Here is a 19,807-nt window from a genome sequence, read left to right as displayed (position 1 = left end):
CAGATGCTAAGCTACAGGACTGTTTTGCTAGCACAGACTGGAATAAGTTCTGAGATTCTTCCAGAGGCATTGAGGAGTACACAACATCAGTCATTCGCTTCATCAATAAGTGCATTGATGACGTCGGCCCCACAGTGACTGTACGTACATACCACAACCAGAAGCCATGGATTACAGGCAACATCTGCACTGAGCTAAAAGGTAGAGCTGCCGCTTTCAAGGAGCGGGACTCTAACACGGAAGCTTATAAGAAATCCTGCTATGCCCTCTGATGAACCATCAAACAGGCAAAGCGTCAATACAGGACTAAGATTGAATCGTACTACACTGACTCCGACACTCGTCGGATGTGGCAGGGCTTGCAAACTACAGACTACAAATCGAAGCACAGCCGAGAGCTGCCCAGTGACACGAGCCTACCAGACAAGCCCAATTACTTCTGTGCTCACTTCGAGGCAAGTAACACTGAAACATGCATGAGAGCATCAGCTGTTCTGGACGACTGTGTGATCACGCTCTCCGCAGCCGATGTGAGTAAGACCTTTAAACAGGTCAACATTCACAAGGCCGCAGGGCCAGATGGATTTCCAGGACGTGTACTCCGAGCATGCGCTGACCAACTGGCAAATGTCTTCACTGACATTTTCAACCTCTCCCTTTCTGAGTCTGTAATACCAACATGTTTCAAGCAGACCACCATAGTCCCTGTGCCCAAGAACACTAAGGTAACCTGCCTAAATGACTACCGACCCGTGGCACTCACATCTGTGGCCATGAAGTGCTTTGAAAGGCTGGTCATGGCTCACATCATCACCATTATCCCAGAAACCCTAGACCCACTCCAATTTGCAAACCGCCCTAACAGATGATGCAATCTCTATTGCACTTCACACTGCCCTTTCCCACCTGGACAGAAGGAATACCTGTGAGAATGCTATTCATTGACTACAGCGCAGCGTTCAACACCATCGTGCCCTCAAAGCTCATCACTAAGCTAAGGACCCTGGGACTAAACACCTCCCTCTGCAACTGGATCCTGGGCTTCCTGACGGGCTGCCCCCAGGTGGTAAGGGTAGGTAACAACATATCCGTCACGCTGATCCTCAAGACGGGGGCACATCAGGGGTGAGTGCTCATTCCCCTCCTGTACTCCCTGTTCACTCATGACTGCACGGCCAGGCACGTCTCCAACACCCTCATTAATTTTGCCGATGACACAACAGCCTTATCACCGACAACGACGAGACAACCTATAGTGAAGAGGTCAGAGACCTGGCCGTGTGGTGCCAGGACAACAACCTATCCCATAGCGTGATCAAGACAAAGGAGACGATTGTGGACTACAGGAAAAAAAGCACGCCCCTATTCTCATTGACGGGGCTGTAGTGGAGCAGGTTGAGAGCTTCAAGTTCCTTGGTGTCCACATCAACAACAAACTAACATGGTCCAAGCACACCAAGACAGTTGTGAAGGGGGCACGACAAAACCTATTCCCCCTATTCACCATCAAGAGCATCCTGACTGGTTGCAACACTACCTGGTATGGCAACTGCTCGGTCTCCGACCGCAAGGCACTACAGAGGGTAGTGCGTACGGCCCAGTACATCACTGTGGCTAAGCTTCCTGCGATCCAGGACCTCTATACCCCAGGCGGTGTCAGAGGGAGGCCCTAAAAAATTTCAAAGACTCCAGCCACCCTAGCCACTGTTCTCTCTGCTACTGCATGGCAAGCGGTACCGGAGTGCCAAATCTAGGTTCAAGAGGCTTCTAAACAGCTTCTACCCCCAAGCCATAAGACTCCTGAACATCTTATCAAATGGCTACCCAGACTATTTGATTTGCCCCCCCCCCCCCCCGCCCCCTCTTTTAAACTGCTGCTACTCTCTGTTATTATCTATGCATAGTCGCTTTAATAACTCTACCTACATCTACATATTACCTCAATTACCTCGACTAACCGGTGCCCCCGCACATTGACTCTGTACCGATACCCCCTGTATATAGCCTCACTATTGTTATTTTACTGCTGCTCTTTAATTATTTGTTACTTTTATTTCGTATTCTTATTTTATTTAATTTCATTTTTTTGTGTACATTTTTTATTTTTTAACTGCATTACTAGTTAGGGGCTTGTAAGTAAGCATTTCACTGTCAGGTCTACAGTGTTGTATTCGGGCATCATGTGACAAATACAATTTCATTTGATAATACCTGAGTGCTTTAGTAAAAAAAAAAAAAAGAGATCATTCTAGAACTCTCAAAAATCCTCTATGCATTATTTTCCCCAGCACATTATGCAAAAGCAAGAGATGGAACGGTGAAGAAGGCATAGAAATAAACCATGGAGGATATAATGTGAACAGAAGTAGCGGCACAAAACATTAGAGGGAAAAGACAACAAATCTTGATAATAAAAAAACTGTTTTTTTCTCTCAAAAGTCTTTCTTTGAAGCAGCAGTGTAAATCTGCTCTCTGAGATCCTGTTGTTAGTGAGAGAACTAGGCCACCTTAAGACTGGTTATTTGGACGACCCAATTACCTTAGGAACGGAGGACATGATAAATGCAGCAAAAACAGATGGTCAAACATGCTATTGGGTTTTACTCTCAGACCCTCAGGTTTTGGATGATAAGATCAGTTGCTATACATTCAATTATTTTAATTTGTCTCAGGCCGGGATTCAAACCATCAAAGATTAGCAACATCTCACCGCATGGCGATCGAGATTTAGAATGTTTACGTCCTGTTGTGGTGTAAACACAGTAGAGCCGACAAATCCACAGTCTACGTCCCAGTAACTCAGGCAGGTAAAATCCTATTTGTTTTTCTATGTGTCAACAGACAAAAGCTGGAATCGCCCTGCTGTATAACAAGGAGACCAGTAATAGTTATGATGTCCGTCTGAAGCTGACAAAAGAGGTGTTGACCATACAGAAGCTGGATGTGGTTTGCACGAGAGGGGGTGACCCACAATTAAATGTAAGTACTTAAGATCTACCTTGACATTAGGAGGTCGCATGGATGTCATAGTGGGGTTTCCTATACTTGGATTAACCAGGCACACGTAACTAACCCTTTAAACTCAAACTGGTATTTGTGTGTGAATATATTTGTGCTCCTGTTACTCAGCGTTCATTGAAGGTGACCTGAAGTGACTTCAGTTTCCGTTCACATTTAATACCTGATGTTGACGACAACTCAGCTGGCTTTTCACTTCCTGATACTGATGTCAGAGCTCACGATAGCTTTAGTTGGATGTAATTGGGGACAGGAGAAGATCTGACTCACATTTAGCTTTAGTATGGTCGTTAATTGTATAGCATACATACTCTACCGAAAATCTATAGTAATGGAAGTATCTTTTTTATGTGTTACCATGGAGGCATTCTGTATCTGTCCATGTTATGGTTTTGATAGGGAGGATAATTGGAGGATGCACACCCAGGTGTTATGCTCCAACCTTGTTTCAACATTTCAAGATTATTTTACCAAGGTCAATTCCCATTTTTTAAAGCACAGAACTGTCGTTCTCCGAAGGCAGGCTGCTGGAGGTCTGGGTCTAAGCATCAAAGTAAGTGTTACATTTTCATCAATCGAACATCTAAAGGCTATTGGACCTTTTTATAAGAGATTCTGGACTCTGTTTTAACAAACATTAACGCAATGGTAAATCTAAGCGCAGGTTAGGTAGTCAGACATATCTTTTTTTGCTATTTTCACTATTACAAATGATCAGCTGACTTGCTGGCGTTGGCGCGAAAGAGCTGAATTTGGATGAATATACAAGTTGCGGGTGTGTTGAGGCTTGGCCCCTCACTGGCCAATCAGAACGTGCTCCATGGTGAAATATGTGGTTGCTTCAAGTTGTGTATTTATGGTCTTTTATGCGTTGCCTTGGAAACAACTCCAATTCCAATGTTAGTCCATTATAGTTTGTTAAATGGCTTTACTGAAACGAAATAACAAAATGTAGACCTATCTTTGTTAAACATGTTTAACTTGAACCCATTTGCAGTCCACATTGTTCTAAGTAATTGCATGTTTTCAATAGCATTCACACTGATATAGAGGCTAGGCCTACTGTAAATTTCATTATGGATGAGAATGGACATGCCAAACATTGTCAATAAGCAAGATGAAATTCATTATTGATAAGGCCTAACAAGAGAACAAATAGTTCTAATCAAATTCTAAACAAAACGAAACAACAACCTGTTTTAAATAGGCTATGTCACACTTTTACAGGCACCATCATTTCTCCCTGTGGACATATAATATTAAAACGACCCAGTCTATGGAGGGTTTTACGCACGTCCAAAACAGTACGTTCAGGTCTAAAATAATGTCTACAACACATAGATAACAAGGGAATGTCGGCTCACTGTTTTCCTCCTCTCAAACTTTATATTTTAATAAAACTTTGGTGATTAAGGTTTATTTCCAAGCGTTCTCAGGAGCCAAACCGTTTATCGACAGTCTTGACTACTTAGCGATTGCATTGGGCAGAACAAACAACAAATAATCCTTCATTGAGAGGAGGGGAGTCTCTGCTTGGTTTTCAATCAAATAAAACTAAATGTGGAAAAAAACATGATTTAAATGTTTTTAAATACGAAGTATAAAGGCACCAAATGCACGTTAGGCTTCTCTTGTTCCATGCCCGTATGGGCAGTGTGCATCACGGCTGGATAGGCTGTGTTTCCGCTGTCAGAATTCATGACATAACCAACTGTGTTACCACTAAAACCGTCTCAGAGCTGCCTGAAATTAGCACTTGTTTTTAAGGACAAACCTCAAATATTAACAACCGTCCCATCTGAGCGCAAGTGAGCTGATATAAGACAGGTAATTTGCCGAACCTGGTTTTTACATGACGAAATTGCTAACTAACGTGCGTTTGATACTAGCGTCGCCTTTGTTATTATGGGGTATTGTGTGTAGATTGAAAAAACGATTTAATCCATTTTAGAATAAGGCTGTAACGTAACAAAATGTGGAAAAAGTCAAGGGGTCTGAATACTTTCTAAATGCACTATATATAAATATATAAATGTTACACATGGTACACATTTAAAAATGATCTTTCTCTTGTGTCTCCCAGGGAGGTGCTGAGCATAAAGTGCCTGTGGTCATTTCAAAGATGTTTAAAGATCAAGTAGGTAAGGTATTGAACATTTCTACCAGTGATGAATCATCTGACAGTGATGTGGACTGAATCATCTGACAGTGATGTGGACTGAATCATCTGACAGTGATGTGGACTGAATCATCTGACAGTGATGTGGACTGAATCATCTGACAGTGATGTGGACTGAATCATCCGACAGTGATGTGGACTGAATCATCTGACAGTGATGTGGACTGAATCATCTGACAGTGATGTGGACTGAATCATCTGACAGTGATGTGGACTGAATCATCTGACAGTGATGTGGACTGAATCATCTGACAGTGATGTGGACTGAATCATCTGACAGTGATGTGGACTGAATCATCTGACAGTGATGTGGACTGAAATATCTGACAGTGATGTGGACTGAATCATCTGACAGTGATGTGGACTGAATCATCTGATAGTGATGTGGACTGAATCATCTGATAGTGATGTGGACTGAATCATCTGATAGTGATGTGGACTGAATCATCTGACAGTGATGTGGACTGAATCATCTGATAGTGATGTGGACTGAATCATCTGACAGTGATGTGGACTGAGTCATCTGACAGTGATGTGGACTGAATCATCTGACAGTGATGTGGACTGAATCATCTGACAGTGATGTGGACTGAATCATCTGACAGTGATGTGGACTGAATCATCTGACAGTGATGTGGACTGAATCATCTGACAGTGATGTGGGCTGAATCATCTGACAGTGATGTGGACTGAATCATCTGACAGTGATGTGGACTGAATCATCTGACAGTGATGTGGACTGAATCATCTGACAGTGATGTGGACTGAATCATCTGACAGTGATGTGGACTGAATCATCTGACAGTGATGTGGACTGAATCATCTGACAGTGATGTGGCCTGAATCATCTGACAGTGATGTGGGCTGAATCATCTGACAGTGATGTGGCCTGAATCATCTGAAAGTGATGTGGCCTGAATCATCTGACAGTGATGTGGACTGAAACATCTGACATGTTTAGTAATGTTATGAACGATACCAATATACAACACTTTAGGTTATGTTCCCCTCATGTTTATGCGTTTCTATGTCAGGTAATTATTGTATTACTACATTGGTAACCAGAATACAGTTCCTCAACTGTACTTGGAAATCTGCTGACAAGGTATATAAAACAATGGTTTAATTGTAAAGAATAGGAACTAGACCCATTCTGTTAGGGCCTCCCACTGCTCAGGATAACCCTGAGATTGAACCCTAAAATAGAAGGGCATCTTCTCTTTTACCACATCCCCCAATTCCTTTCTGGTAGTGAAAGCAGAAAAGCATGCCTCTAATAAGCCAGAGAGGAACGTGCTTCTCGTCACCCAGAGAGGAACATGCTTCTAGTAACCCAGAGAGGAACATGCTTCTAGTAACCCAGAGAGGAACATGCTTCTAGTCACCCAGAGAGGAACATGCTTCAAGTCACCCAGAGAGGAACATGCTTCTAGTCACCCAGAGAGGAACATGCTTCTAGTCACCCAGAGAGGAACATGCTTCTAGTCACCCAGAGAGGAACATGCTTCTTGTCACCCAGAGAGGAACATGCTTCTAGTCACCCAGAGCGGAACATGCTTCTAGTCACCCAGAGAGGAACATGCTTCTAGTCACCCAGAGAGGGACATGCTTCTAGTCACCCAGAGAGGAACATGCTTCTAGTCACCCAGAGAGGAACATGCTTCTAGTCACCCAGAGAGGAACATGCTTCTAGTCACCCAGAGAGGAACATGCTTCTAGTCACCCAGAGAGGAACATGCTTCTAGTCACCCAGAGAGGAACATGCTTCTAGTCACCCAGAGAGGAACATGCTTCTAGTCACCCAGAGAGGAACATGCTTCTAGTCACCCAGAGAGGAACATGCTTCTAGTCACCCAGAGAGGAACATGCTTCTAGTCACCCAGAGAGGAACATGCTTCTAGTAACCCAGAGAGGAACATGCTTCTAGTAACCCAGAGAGGAACATGCTTCTAGTCACCCAGAGAGGAACATGCTTCTAGTCACCCAGAGAGAAACATGCTTCTAGTAACCCAGAGAGGAACATGCTTCTAGTCACCCAGAGAGGAACATGCTTCTAGTCACCCAGAGAGGAACATGCTTCTAGTCACCCAGAGAGGAACATGCTTCTAGTCACCTAGAGAGGAACATGCTTCTAGTCACCCAGAGAGGAACATGCTTCTAGTCACCCAGAGAGGAACATGCTTCTAGTCACCCAGAGAGGAACATGCTTCTAGTCACCCAGAGAGGAACATGCTTCTAGTCACCCAGAGAGGAACATGCTTCTAGTCACCCAGAGAGGAACATGCTTCTAGTCACCTAGAGAGGAACATGCTTCTAGTCACCCAGAGAGGAACATGCTTCTTGTCACCCAGAGAAGAACATGCTTCTAGTCACCCAGAGAGGAACATGCTTCTAGTCACCCAGAGAGGAACATGCTTCTAGTCACCCAGAGAGGAACATGCTTCTAGTCACCCAGAGAGGAACATGCTTCTAGTCACCCAGAGAGGAACATGCTTCTAGTCACCTAGAGAGGAACATGCTTCTAGTCACCCAGAGAGGAACATGCTTCTAGTCACCCAGAGAGGAACATGCTTCTAGTCACCCAGAGAGGAACATGCTTCTAGTCACCTAGAGAGGAACATGCTTCTAGTCACCCAGAGAGGAACATGCTTCTAGTCACCCAGAGAGGAACATGCTTCTAGTCACCCAGAGAGGGACATGCTTCTAGTCACCCAGAGAGGAACATGCCTCTGAGAGGAAAGTTAACATTCTTCTTCAAAGATTGAAATCTTTTTCAGCAGTTAAGAAGCTTCATTGTTTTGTTAACGCTGCTGCAAATGAGTTAATATCCCGTTTAGTTCCATATTTCATGGTTTATTGTGTTCCTGAGAGCTCTGTGATGTCAGTGGAGATTAGGCAGACAGGAACATTGATATTTCCATCACATTGCCATGTATGAAATGAGTCATTATTTTCTAATGTTTTCATTAACCTTTCACACTCAACGATTGGCGCCTGCAGCATACCAAACTGGGAAGCTATTCGTTGGGGACGCTATGTTACAGGTTAGTGCACCCTCAGGTCAGAGGCGAAAGACGGAGAGATATGCTCTTTGAATTTTAATTCGAGCTACCCTCTTTCATTGGAATGGGAGTTGTAATTTCACTTAGGGAACCTGACAAGGAGCTATTTGATACTTTTATAAAATCAGTTTACATATGGAGATATTTGCATTGATTATATAACCAACAGATGAACAAACATATCACATGACTATATAGGGGTGGCAGGTAGCCTAGTGGTTAAAGCATTGGGCCAGTAACCAAAAGGTTGCTAGATCAAATCCCTGAGCTGACAAGGTAAAAATCTGTCATTCTGCCCCTGAACAAGGCAGTTAACCCACTGTTCCTAAGCTGTCATTGTAAATACAAATTTGTTCTTAACTGACTTGCCGAGTTAAATAAATAAAAATACAACATATGCTGGTATAGGTATGTCTTCTCACATGCAATTATCCTGTTGCATTTTGAAACACACATCTTACAATAAACTAGAGGTTCTAGACATGGTTGTAAATTACTGAACAATATTTACAATGACACTGAACTGTCTTTATCATAGTTACAGTATACAGCACCACACAGAAAACATGAGCACCCTCTGGGTCTCTACAGTGACTTCATCGTACATGTCCAAAAGCAAAAGAAGATTGCATCTATTTGCATCACTTACATATGCCAAGGTCACTGTAATTACCATGGATTTGGTGTTTCATTTCTAAACGAGAGTGTTTGTTAACTTTGCTCTTCATCCTTTCTTGTCTCCTCCGTTTAGATCAACGGTATCAATGTCGAAAACTGTAGTCACGAAGAAGTTGTGAGTATAATTTATTCAGCTTCTGCACAGACGTTGTCACATATAATATTTTCCCCCAGATTTAAAATGTAAATATTTTCCCTGTGAATCCGCAAAACGGAGAGATGCTTGGCCGCGTGAACGGAGCTCTGTCATCTCATAAAGGAGACTCATTGAGTTTGTTTTGTTTTTTTACTTGTCTGGACGGTGACAAATCGATAAGGAGTAGATTTCATCACACAAAGGCTGCACGGAAATTGAGCTCCTAGTTTAAGAGAGCTGTGATTCATCAGTCTCTCTCTCTCTCTCTCTCTCTCTCTCTCTCTCTCTCTCTCTCTCTCTCTCTCTCTCTCTCTCTCTCTCTCTCTCTCTCTCTCTCTCTCAACAGCTGTTCTCTTTTATTCACCTCCAGAACTTCTAAGCAATTTCACTTAAAAAATACTTAAAGCGTATAAAGCCAAGCTGTCTTAATAGTAACAGACTATAGCAAAAAGAGTAACAACTGATGTTGTTGGGAAGAAGTCGAATAAATTAATTGTAGACAATAGCTCATGGTAGTTTTATTATTGTATCACTCCTGCAATGTCATTGGAAAATATTTAATTTGGCCTGCTGCTAAACCCCCCCCCCCCCAAAAAAACGTATTTCTTGACTTGGCTCTGTCTGTGCCATACCAAGTGTAAATACCATCTACAAATCAGATAATGGGGTTGTCTGATCTCAGACACGGACAGGGTAATTACTTTCCATTGTTTGCTTGTATCTTGCTAGCTTGTCACCAGCAAATGAAAGGCTGTATTTGAAGATATAGTAGTGTATGTGATTACTGAAGAGACATCACTTCTGACGGGGTTAACTGCTGATTGCATATTCTGTATTTATTTCAAGTGTTGCGTCACGTCTGTGCTTAAGTGCTGTACAGTTACATGTACTTATAGGTGGCTATTTTTTATTCATCTGAGAGAAGAATTCTCTCTCTCGATCCCCCCCACCCACCCACCCCCCTGGCAGGTTCATCTCCTGCGGACTGCTGGGGAGGAAGTCACCATCACTGTTCGGTACCTCAGGGAAGTTCCATCATTTTTAAAGCTACCATTGGGTAAGAGTTCTGAGTGGAAGCACCATTACCATTACATGTGCCATGTCGTATTCTGTACTGTAACTACGCGCTCAAAAAATGGAGAGGGAAGCTCAAGTGAAGCTGTCCGTTGGTTGAATGTCATCTGGTCATTTTTTTTGACTCAACCAATGGCCTGAAGTCATGTTCATAAGCTTTCCTTTTGTCTTCCTGTGGCAGCTGATCTAACTGAGGGTTGCTGTTTTCTGTAGAGGATTGATTAGAACAGTAGCTGGGACTTCAGTGCCAAGCTAATGTCATATCAGAGACCTGCATTTGTCTCTGCTGGCCTCCCTGCCTGGCCTGCCTGGCCTGCAGGAGACAGAATGTCAGCAGGCTGGTGTATTCTGTGGTTACATTGAATGTTTTTGGTCTGTTTTTAACAATGTGATAACGAGGTTGGCACATAATAGCTTGGTGTCCAAAATCCTAGCAGCCATATTGCTGGCGAACTAGGAACGACTACATAATGAGTCTGGAAATGGTCCTTTGAAGTTGTCGGCATGGTGAGTCAACAATGAAGCTGTTGAGCTTTATGCTGATTGGTTGGATGAGAGAGAGGAGCTTCATTAGACCTAGTTGTATTCTTAGCTATGCTAATTCCCCACATGGTCCGAGTCCCAGGCTAAGGGACCAATGCTTTTGACAAGACATACTAGCACAAAAGGCCATCTTTAAATTCTCTACTGCCTGGCCGTGGTGCTCTGATACCTGAGGTCCCCAGAGAGGCAGCTGTGGTGCTCTGATACCTGAGGTCCCCAGAGAGGCAGCTGTGGTGCTCTGATACCTGAGGTCCCCAGAGAGGCAGCCGTGGTGCTCTGATACCTGAGGTCCCCAGAGAGGCAGCTGTGGTGCTCTGATACCTGAGGTCCCCAGAGAGGCAGCTGTGGTGCTCTGATACCTGAGGTCCCCAGAGAGGCAGCCGTGGTGCTCTGATACCTGAGGTCCCCAGAGAGGCAGCTGTGGTGCTCTGATACCTGAGGTACCCAGAGAGGCAGCCGTGGTGCTCTGATACCTGAGGTCCCCAGAGAGGCAGCCGTGGTGCTCTGATACCTGAGGTCCCCAGAGAGGCAGCCGTGGTGCTCTGATACCTGAGGTGCCCAGAGAGGCAGATGTAGTGTTTGGTCGCTGCTTGTGTGTTTTTTTCATTTTTGTTTGTAATCTTGTCTGTTGATTCTGTTTACTGTGGCACCACCATTTCACTTAATCACTTTCTGAGTGTATGTACTTGTGCCTGGAGAATAAAGGTGAGGCTGATTCTGAGGCTGATTCTGAGGCTGATTCTGTGACTGAGGCTGGTTTTGTGACTGAGGCTGGTTTTGTGACTGAGGCTGATTTTGTGACTGAGGCTGATTCTGTGACTGAGGCTGATTTTGAGGCTGATTTTGTGACTGAGGCTGATTCTGTGACTGAGGCTGGTTTTGTGACTGAGGCTGATTTTGAGGCTGATTCTGTGACTGTTGCTGATTCTGAGGCTGAATCTGAGGCTGATTCTGATTCTGTGACTGAGGCTGATTCTGAGGCTAATTCTGATTCTGAGGCTGATTTTGTGACTGATCACATGAAGTATTTCATGTTTCAACGATATAACATTTGCTCTCATGGTTTCCAGGCTCTCCTGTACCATCCGCTGGTCAAAGTAGCAGAGTCTCTTCACCACTATTTGACAGTGGTTTACATTTAAATGGGAATTCTAGCAACACAGTAAGTAAACCTTAATTGAAATTGCATTGTTTTTCTTACATTAAATGTTCTTGTGATTCCGGTATCATGCATTAATTTCACACTAATACACAGTGACAATTTTAGAAAGCTCCCAATACCTGGTTTGAGGATTTGATGTCTGGTTTAGACTAAGGGAGGGGGCGAGGATGTAGGTTGACAGGTGTAAGGAATCCTACAGTGACCCCCCCCATAGTAAGATTAAAGCACAATGCTTGAAATAAATAAAGCATTGCTACGACCATACTCAGCTCACTTGGCAGTGAGCCAATGAGGGCGATGGCAGCAAGTCAGAGTGAGCTTAGCATCACATTAGTGACATTAGTGCCTTCCTCAGCCCTGAAGTACTGTTGCCCCTTTGTTTCATAACAGCTCCAAGTTCTGTAGTAGTTGTGGGTATGACAGACTACTTTAGAGTACATGATACTGTTGGAAACCTCATATGGAATCCCAGAGAAGATAGGTAGCCTACAAGTACATTCAACTGTACATCCCATCATATATAAATACACAGTGTGTGTACAGTTGAAGTCGGAAGTTTACATACACCTTAGCCAAATACATTAGAACTCAGTTTTTCACAATTCCTGACATTTAATCCTAGTAAAAATTCCCTGTCTTAGGTCAGTTAGGATCACCACTTTATTGTAAAAATGTGAAATGTCAGAATAATAGTAGAGAGAATGATTTATTTCAGCTTCAAATTCTTTCATCACATTCCCAGTGGGTCAGCAGTTTGCATAGACTCAATTAGTATTTGATAGCATTGCCTTTAAATTGTTTAACTTGGGTCAAACGTTTTGGGTAGCCTTCCACAAGCTTCCCACAGTAAGTTGGGTGAATTTTGGCCCATTCCTCCTGACAGAGCTGGTGTAACTGAGTCAGGTTTGTAGGCCTCCTTGCTCGCACACGCTTTTTCAGTTCTGCCCACAAATTTTCTATAGGATTGAGTTCAATGCTTTGTGATGGCCACTCCAATACCTTGACTTTGTTGTCCTTAAGCCATTTTGCCACAACTTTGGAAGTATGCTTGGGGTCATTGTCCATTTGGAAGACCCATTTGCGACCAAGCTTTAACTTCCTGACTGATGTCTTGAGATGATGCTTCAATATGTCCACATCATTTTCCTCCCTCATGATGCCATCTATTTTGTGAAGTGCACCAGTCCCTCCTGCAGCAAAGCACCCCCACAACATGATGCTGCCACCCCCGTGCTTCACGGTTGGGATGGTGTTCTTCGGCTTGCAAGCCTCCCCCTTTTTCCTCCAAACATAACGATGGTCATTATGGCCAAACAGTTCTATTTTTGTTTCATCAGACCAGAGGACATTTCCCCAAAAAGTACGATCTTTGTCCCCATGTGCAGTTGCAAACCGTAATCTGGCTTTTTTATGGCGGTTTTGGAGCAGTGGCTTCTTTTTTGCTGAGTGGCCTTTCAGGTTGTGTCGATATAGGACTTGTTTTAGTGTGGATATAGATACTTTTGTACCTGTTTCCTCCAGCATCTTCACAAGGTCCTTTGCTGGTCTTGATCTCCGGAGCTGACAGGGATTAAAGCTGCCCCCGAGGTGGCGTAGTGCCCAGGAGGAGGTCAATGGTGCAGTCTTAGGGTCGATGCAGAGGAAGAGATGTGGCGCGGCCCTTGTTAAAAACCTGAGAGATCTGAGGCTTTTCCCCAAGCCCACAGGAGGACGCCCAGGGGCAGGCTGCTCCGCCTTGAGACAATATGCATGACATAACGAGCTCCAACCCAGGATAGAACCCGTAGCCCAGTTGATCAGGGGCATGTGCCTCTGGAGCCATGATAATCCCAAAACCACAGTTACAGAGGAGACTCACAGTGGTTACCTGACACTCACAGGTTGATGGGAACCGTACTGTGAGTGACCCTGTCAATAGAGCGTCCGTGTGCCCATTCCATGGGAATGGAGAGGTGTTGTGTGGAGATGCCCAGCTCCGAGATGCCCAGCTCCGACACCAGGGTAGCATCCATAAAGCTTCCGTTGGCCCCAGAGTCCATGAGCACCTGAAGAGATTTGGTGGATATGTAATGTCCTGAAGTACCACAATACAGACAACTTTTGGAGCTCAGTCTGCGTAAACATTCCTCAGCAGCCAATCTAGCCCTGCCCAGTTGAATGGGCTCCGGAGGAGGTGAGTCGACAGTCCTCGATGATTCCCGAGGGAACTTGTGTGACCGGATTCTCTCGGGAATGCAGGCATACGGAACTTCCGGGATTCTTCGGGGGGGGGGAAGGGGAACCTGTGTACGAGCTTGTGTGGCCGGGAACAGACCTCCCCTCCCTGCTGCGTTCCCGTAACCGCCCATCGATCCTTTTGGTCAAGGCTATGAGGGAGTCGAGGTCATGGCATTCCGCCAAGGTTATGCGGTAACTCCTCGTGTCTTCCAATGGTGGCTCCTTGGAGGGAGACGGTGTTGCGGAGCTGGTCCGAGTCTGCTGGGTCAGTCATGGCCAGTTCGTACTATCACGACTCAGGATATGACACAGTTCGATTGTCAGAATGTTTATTATAACAAAGGGGCAGGCAAAGGGCAGGTCTAGGGCAGGCAGAGGTTCGTAATCCAGGTCAGAGTCAATCAGGGACAGAACGGCAGGCGGTCTCAGGGTCAGGACAGGCAGCATGGTCAAAACCAAGAAGACTAGAAAACAAACCTTGAGAACAGGAGAAAACAGGAAACACGCTGGTAAAACCTGACAAAACAAGACGAACTGGCAACAGACAAACAGAAAACGCAGGTATAAATACACAGGGGATAATGGGGAAAAATAGGAGACCCCTGGTGTGGGTGGGGGGTGGGAGGGGGGTGGAGACATGCACAAGACAGGTGAAACAGATCAGGGTGTGCCTGCCAGCAATAACGTCTGCTAGTAGGTGGAACCTGAGCGTAGTATTGAAACCCGAGACTGTCGGTACATTATACACAAAGATGTAGCTGCTTAATGTAAATATACACAGTACATGTAAATCATTATCTAAGGGAAATTACATTTACATTACATTTAAGTCATTTAGCAGACGCTCTTATCCAGAGCGACTTACAAATTGGTGCATTCACCTTATGATATCCAGTGGAACAACCACTTCTTTGCCAAATCCTTGTCTTGCAGCTAGATTGAGCCTGATTTACCATCCTACATCACAGTGATCTGAATGCCCTAAAACACAGTCTTTTGCCAGCATACACATTTCATTCCATGCAGATGAACATTCTTATAAAGGCCAGCTACATATTCACGTTTTGTTAACCGCAGTATGGATGCCTGACTGAGCATACTTTAAAAAAAAATATCAACGAGTGCAGCCGATTCAATTCACAAAAATACTTCATTCCCTGATAGTCTTTCAACATTAAATATTTGGCATGAGCAGGCTGGATTTTAGAAGGAGATTGAGCCCAGCATCTGTTCAGTCTGTTGTTATCTTCAGTAACAGCCAGACAATCCTGGAGCACTGAGCTCTGTGAACTGCATTATCACTGTATTCCCATACTTATTTCACCTGTGGGATAATATACTCGGACACATGGTTACCTACGCATAAATAAGTCAGGTTTGACTTAATGTGACACAATGGGTCAGCTAGCTGGGTTATCACAATGGGTCAGCTGGCTGGGTTATCATAATGGGTCAGCTGGCTTTGTTATCATAATGGGTCAGCTGGCTGGGTTATCACAATGGGTCAGCTAGCTGGGTCCTCTACAGTAAATTCTGAGGTTGAGAGGGCAGGTGGCTGACAAACACGATTAGCTGGCCAGTTTCCTCACACACACAAAGAATACTCTCCCGAGTTGAAAAACATGCAATAGGAAAAGCTGCCTTGAAGCCACAACAAACTGCTCACGTCACGTTGGATCACTGGATTGTACAGTATCCGGAGTGTTCAATGATGCATCCTCTGGTGTGTTTCACAGTGAGGAAGCAGGACATAGATGACATGTTTTAGCTTGTTTGGTGTCTTCTGTACACTGATATAATAGCAGTCGACAACCGTGCACCATGTAGACTAGATACTGAAACCCCAGGCGGAGTGGCCTTTCTGACCTCGTTCTCCTTGCAACTGATGGATGTAGCTGAAACTGCTGGGTGAAAAATGCTGCTCTGTAATTGCTTAGTTCACACACAAAAACAATGATTATCCCAGACAGTTTTTCCCCCTTCCTTTAGCATTCTTGTTTTCATGCCTGCAGGTGATTTATAATTCTCTAAGCTTGTCATCTCTTCTAGGTGCCGTCAGCATTGAAATGATTGACATTGTTTTCCTTTCATAGCCTCCCAGGAGGTCTTCCTATTGATTAATTTACATGCCTCTAAAATAATGACACTTTGGTAATTTTTTTTTCGCCTCCGAAATATCACAAGCTATAGAAGAGGGAATTCTACGAAGGACAAGCGTGGCAGCTTAGCTTTTGTTTCCCACGATCCTAGGTGTAAGCAGAGACCTTGTCCCTCTAGTCCTGTCATGTTTTGTCTTTGATCATCATGTCTTGTCCCTGTGCTTCCCTCTGCTGGTCTTATTAGGTTCTTTCCCTCTTTCTATCCCTCTCTCTCCTCCTCCCTCTCTCCCTCTCCCGCTCTCTCTCTCTATCGTTCCGTTCCTGCTCCCAGCTGTTTCTCATTCTCCTAACGACCTCATTTACTCTTTCACACCTGTCCCCTATTTTGCCCTCTGATTAGAGTCCCTATTTCTCCCTCTGTTTTCCGCTTCTGTCCTTGTCGGATTCTTGTTTGATGTTTGCTGTTCTGTGTCCTTGTTCCGCCCTGTCGTGTTTTTGCCTTCTTCAGATGCTGCGTGTGAGCAGGTGTCTATGTCAGCTACGGCCTGTGCCTTCCTGAAGCGACCTGCAGTCTGTGGTCGCGTCTCCAGTCATTCCTCTCTACTAACGAGAGGATTTCAGTTTCCTGTTTTGGATTTTCCTTTGTTAATATCCAGGAGTATCATTGTTTGCTTATGACTGGAATAAAGACTCTGTTTCTATTACGTCGCTTTTGGGTCCTCATTCACCGGCATAACAGACGAATCCGACCAAGATGGACCCAGCGACTACGGATTCTCTCAACACTGCCGTCAAGTTCCAGGGAGCAATGCTCGGCAGACACGAGCAGGAATTGTCTGCTGCTCGTCATGCCGTTGAGACCCTGGCCGCTCAGGTGTCCGACCTGTCAGGACAGTTTCAGAGTCTTCGTATCGTGCCACCAGCTACTTCCTGGTCTTCCGAGTCTCCGGAACCTAGGGTTAATAACCCACCATGTTACTCTGGGCAGCCCACTGAGTGTCGCTCCTTTCTCACCCAGTGTGATATTGTGTTCTCTCTCCAGCCCAACACATACTCAAGAGAGAGAGCTCGGATCGCTTACGTCATATCACTCCTTACTGGTCGGGCTCGGGAGTGGGGCACAGCTATCTGGGAGGCAAGGGCTGAGTGTTCTAACGTTTATCAGAACTTTAAAGAGGAGATGATACGGGTTTTTGATCGTTCAGTTTTTGGGAAGGAGGCTTCCAGGGCCCTGGCTTCCCTATGTCAAGGTGATCGATCCATAACGGATTACTCTATAGAGTTTCGCACTCTGGCTGCATCCAGTGACTGGAACGAGCCGGCGTTGCTCGCTCGTTTTCTGGAGGGACTCCACGCTGAGGTTAAGGATGAGATTCTCTCCCGGGAGGTTCCTTCCAGCGTGGACTCTTTGATTGCACTCGCCATCCGCATAGAACGACGGGTAGATCTTCGTCACCGAGCTCGTGAAAGAGAGCTCGCGTTAACGGTGTTTCCCCTCTCCGCATCTCAACCATCTCCTCCCACCGGCTCAGAGACTGAGCCCATGCAGCTGGGAGGTATTCGCATCTCGACTAAGGAGAGGGAACGGAGAATCACCAACCGCCTTTGCCTCTATTGCGGTTCTGCTGGACATTTTGTCATGTCATGTCCCGTAAAGGGCCAGAGCTCATCAGTAAGCGGAGGGCTACTGGTGAGCGCTACTACTCAGGTCTCTCCATCAAGATCCTGTACTACCTTGTCGGTCCATCTACGCTGGACCGGTTCGGCTGCTTCCTGCAGTGCCTTGATAGACTCTGGGGCTGAGGGTTGTTTTATGGACGAAGCATGGGCTCGGAAACATGACATTCCTCTCAGACAGTTAGGGAGGTCCACGCCCATGTTCGCCTTAGATGGTAGTCTTCTCCCCAGTATCAGATGTGAGACACTACCTTTAACCCTCACAGTATCTGGTAACCACAGTGAGACCATTTCCTTTTTGATTTTTCGTTCACCTTTTACAGCTGTTGTTTTGGGTCATCCCTGGCTAGTATGTCATAATCCTTCTATTAATTGGTCTAGTAATTCTATCCTATCCTGGAACGTTTCTTGTCATGTGAAGTGTTTAATGTCTGCTATCCCTCCTGTTTCTTCTGTCCCCTCTACTCAGGAGGAACCTGGTGATTTGACAGGAGTGCCGGAGGAATATCATGATCTGCGCACGGTCTTCAGTCGGTCCAGAGCCAGCTCCCTTCCTCCTCACCGGTCGTATGATTGTTGTATTGATCTCCTTCCGGGGACCACTCCCCCTCGGGGTAGACTATACTCTCTGTCGGCTCCCGAACGTAAGGCTCTCGAGGATTATCTGTCTGTTTCTCTCGACGCCGGTACCGTGGTGCCTTCTTCCTCTCCCGCCGGAGCGGGGTTTTTCTTTGTTAAGAAGAAGGACGGTACTCTGCGCCCCTGCGTGGATTATCGAGGGCTGAATGACATAACGGTTAAGAATCGTTATCCGCTTCCCCTTATGTCGTCAGCCTTCGAGATTTTGCAGGGAGCCAGGTTCTTTACTAAGTTGGACCTTCGTAACGCTTACCATCTCGTACGCATCAGAGAGGGGGACGAGTGGAAAACGGCGTTTAACACTCCGTTAGGGCATTTTGAATACCGGGTTCTGCCGTTCGGTCTCGCTAATGCTCCAGCTGTCTTTCAGGCATTAGTTAATGATGTACTGAGAGACATGCTGAACATTTTTGTTTTCGTTTACCTTGACGATATCCTGATTTTTTCACCGTCACTCGAGATTCATGTTCAGCACGTTCGACGTGTACTCCAGCGCCTTTTAGAGAATTGTCTCTACGTGAAGGCTGAGAAGTGCGCCTTTCATGTCTCCTCTGTCACATTTCTCGGTTCTGTTGTTTCCGCTGAAGGCATTCAGATGGATCCCGCTAAGGTCCAGGCTGTCAGCGATTGGCCCGTCCCTAAGTCACGTGTCGAGTTGCAGCGCTTTCTCGGTTTCGCTAATTTCTATCGGCGTTTCATTCGTAATTTCGGTCAAGTGGCTGCCCCTCTCACAGCTCTGACTTCTGTCAAGACTTGCTTTAAGTGGTCCGGTTCCGCCCAGGGAGCTTTTGATCTCCTCAAGAAGCGATTTACATCCGCTCCTATCCTTGTTACTCCTGACGTCACTAAACAATTCATTGTCGAGGTTGACGCTTCAGAGGTGGGCGTGGGAGCCATTCTGTCCCAGCGCTTCCAGTCTGACGATAAGGTCCATCCTTGCGCTTATTTTTCTCATCGCCTGTCGCCATCGGAACGCAACTATGATGTGGGTAACCGCGAACTGCTCGCCATCCGCTTAGCCCTAGGCGAATGGCGACAGTGGTTGGAGGGGGCGATCGTCCCTTTTGTCGTTTGGACTGACCATAAGAACCTTGAGTACATCCGTTCTGCCAAACGACTTAATGCACGTCAAGCTCGTTGGGCGTTGTTTTTCGCTCGTTTCGAGTTCGTGATTTCTTATCGCCCGGGAAATAAGAACACCAAGCCTGATGCCTTATCCCGTCTCTTTAGTTCTTCTGTGGCTTCTACCGACCCCGAGGGGATTCTCCCTGAGGGTCGTGTTGTCGGGTTGACTGTCTGGGGAATTGAGAGACAGGTAAAGCA

General features: G+C 45.5%; 1 protein-coding gene across 2 annotated transcripts in view; it reads left to right on the top strand.

The window, feature by feature from the left end:
• The window catches only part of LOC139553940 (gamma-2-syntrophin-like), a 101,507-nt gene that overhangs the window by 14,710 nt on the left and 66,990 nt on the right, over positions 1 to 19,807 (top strand). The window contains exons 2-8 of one of the 2 annotated variants that reach the window (XM_071366736.1): positions 2,842 to 2,979; positions 3,515 to 3,571; positions 5,102 to 5,159; positions 8,198 to 8,241; positions 9,011 to 9,052; positions 10,043 to 10,130; positions 11,761 to 11,852. In XM_071366736.1, the coding sequence (XP_071222837.1) occupies positions 2,842 to 2,979; positions 3,515 to 3,571; positions 5,102 to 5,159; positions 8,198 to 8,241; positions 9,011 to 9,052; positions 10,043 to 10,130; positions 11,761 to 11,852 (519 nt within the window). Of the gene's footprint in view, positions 1 to 2,841; positions 2,980 to 3,514; positions 3,572 to 5,101; positions 5,160 to 8,197; positions 8,242 to 9,010; positions 9,053 to 10,042; positions 10,131 to 11,760; positions 11,853 to 19,807 lie in introns of those variants that run through there. The other variant, XM_071366737.1, reaches the window with a different exon arrangement.

Source organism: Salvelinus alpinus, chromosome 25 (assembly GCF_045679555.1).
Source record: "Salvelinus alpinus chromosome 25, SLU_Salpinus.1, whole genome shotgun sequence".
Taxonomy (NCBI): Eukaryota; Metazoa; Chordata; class Actinopteri; order Salmoniformes; family Salmonidae; genus Salvelinus; species Salvelinus alpinus.
The sequence above is the reverse complement of the archived record's forward strand: the minus strand, read 5'-3'. Positions and strand labels throughout refer to the sequence as shown.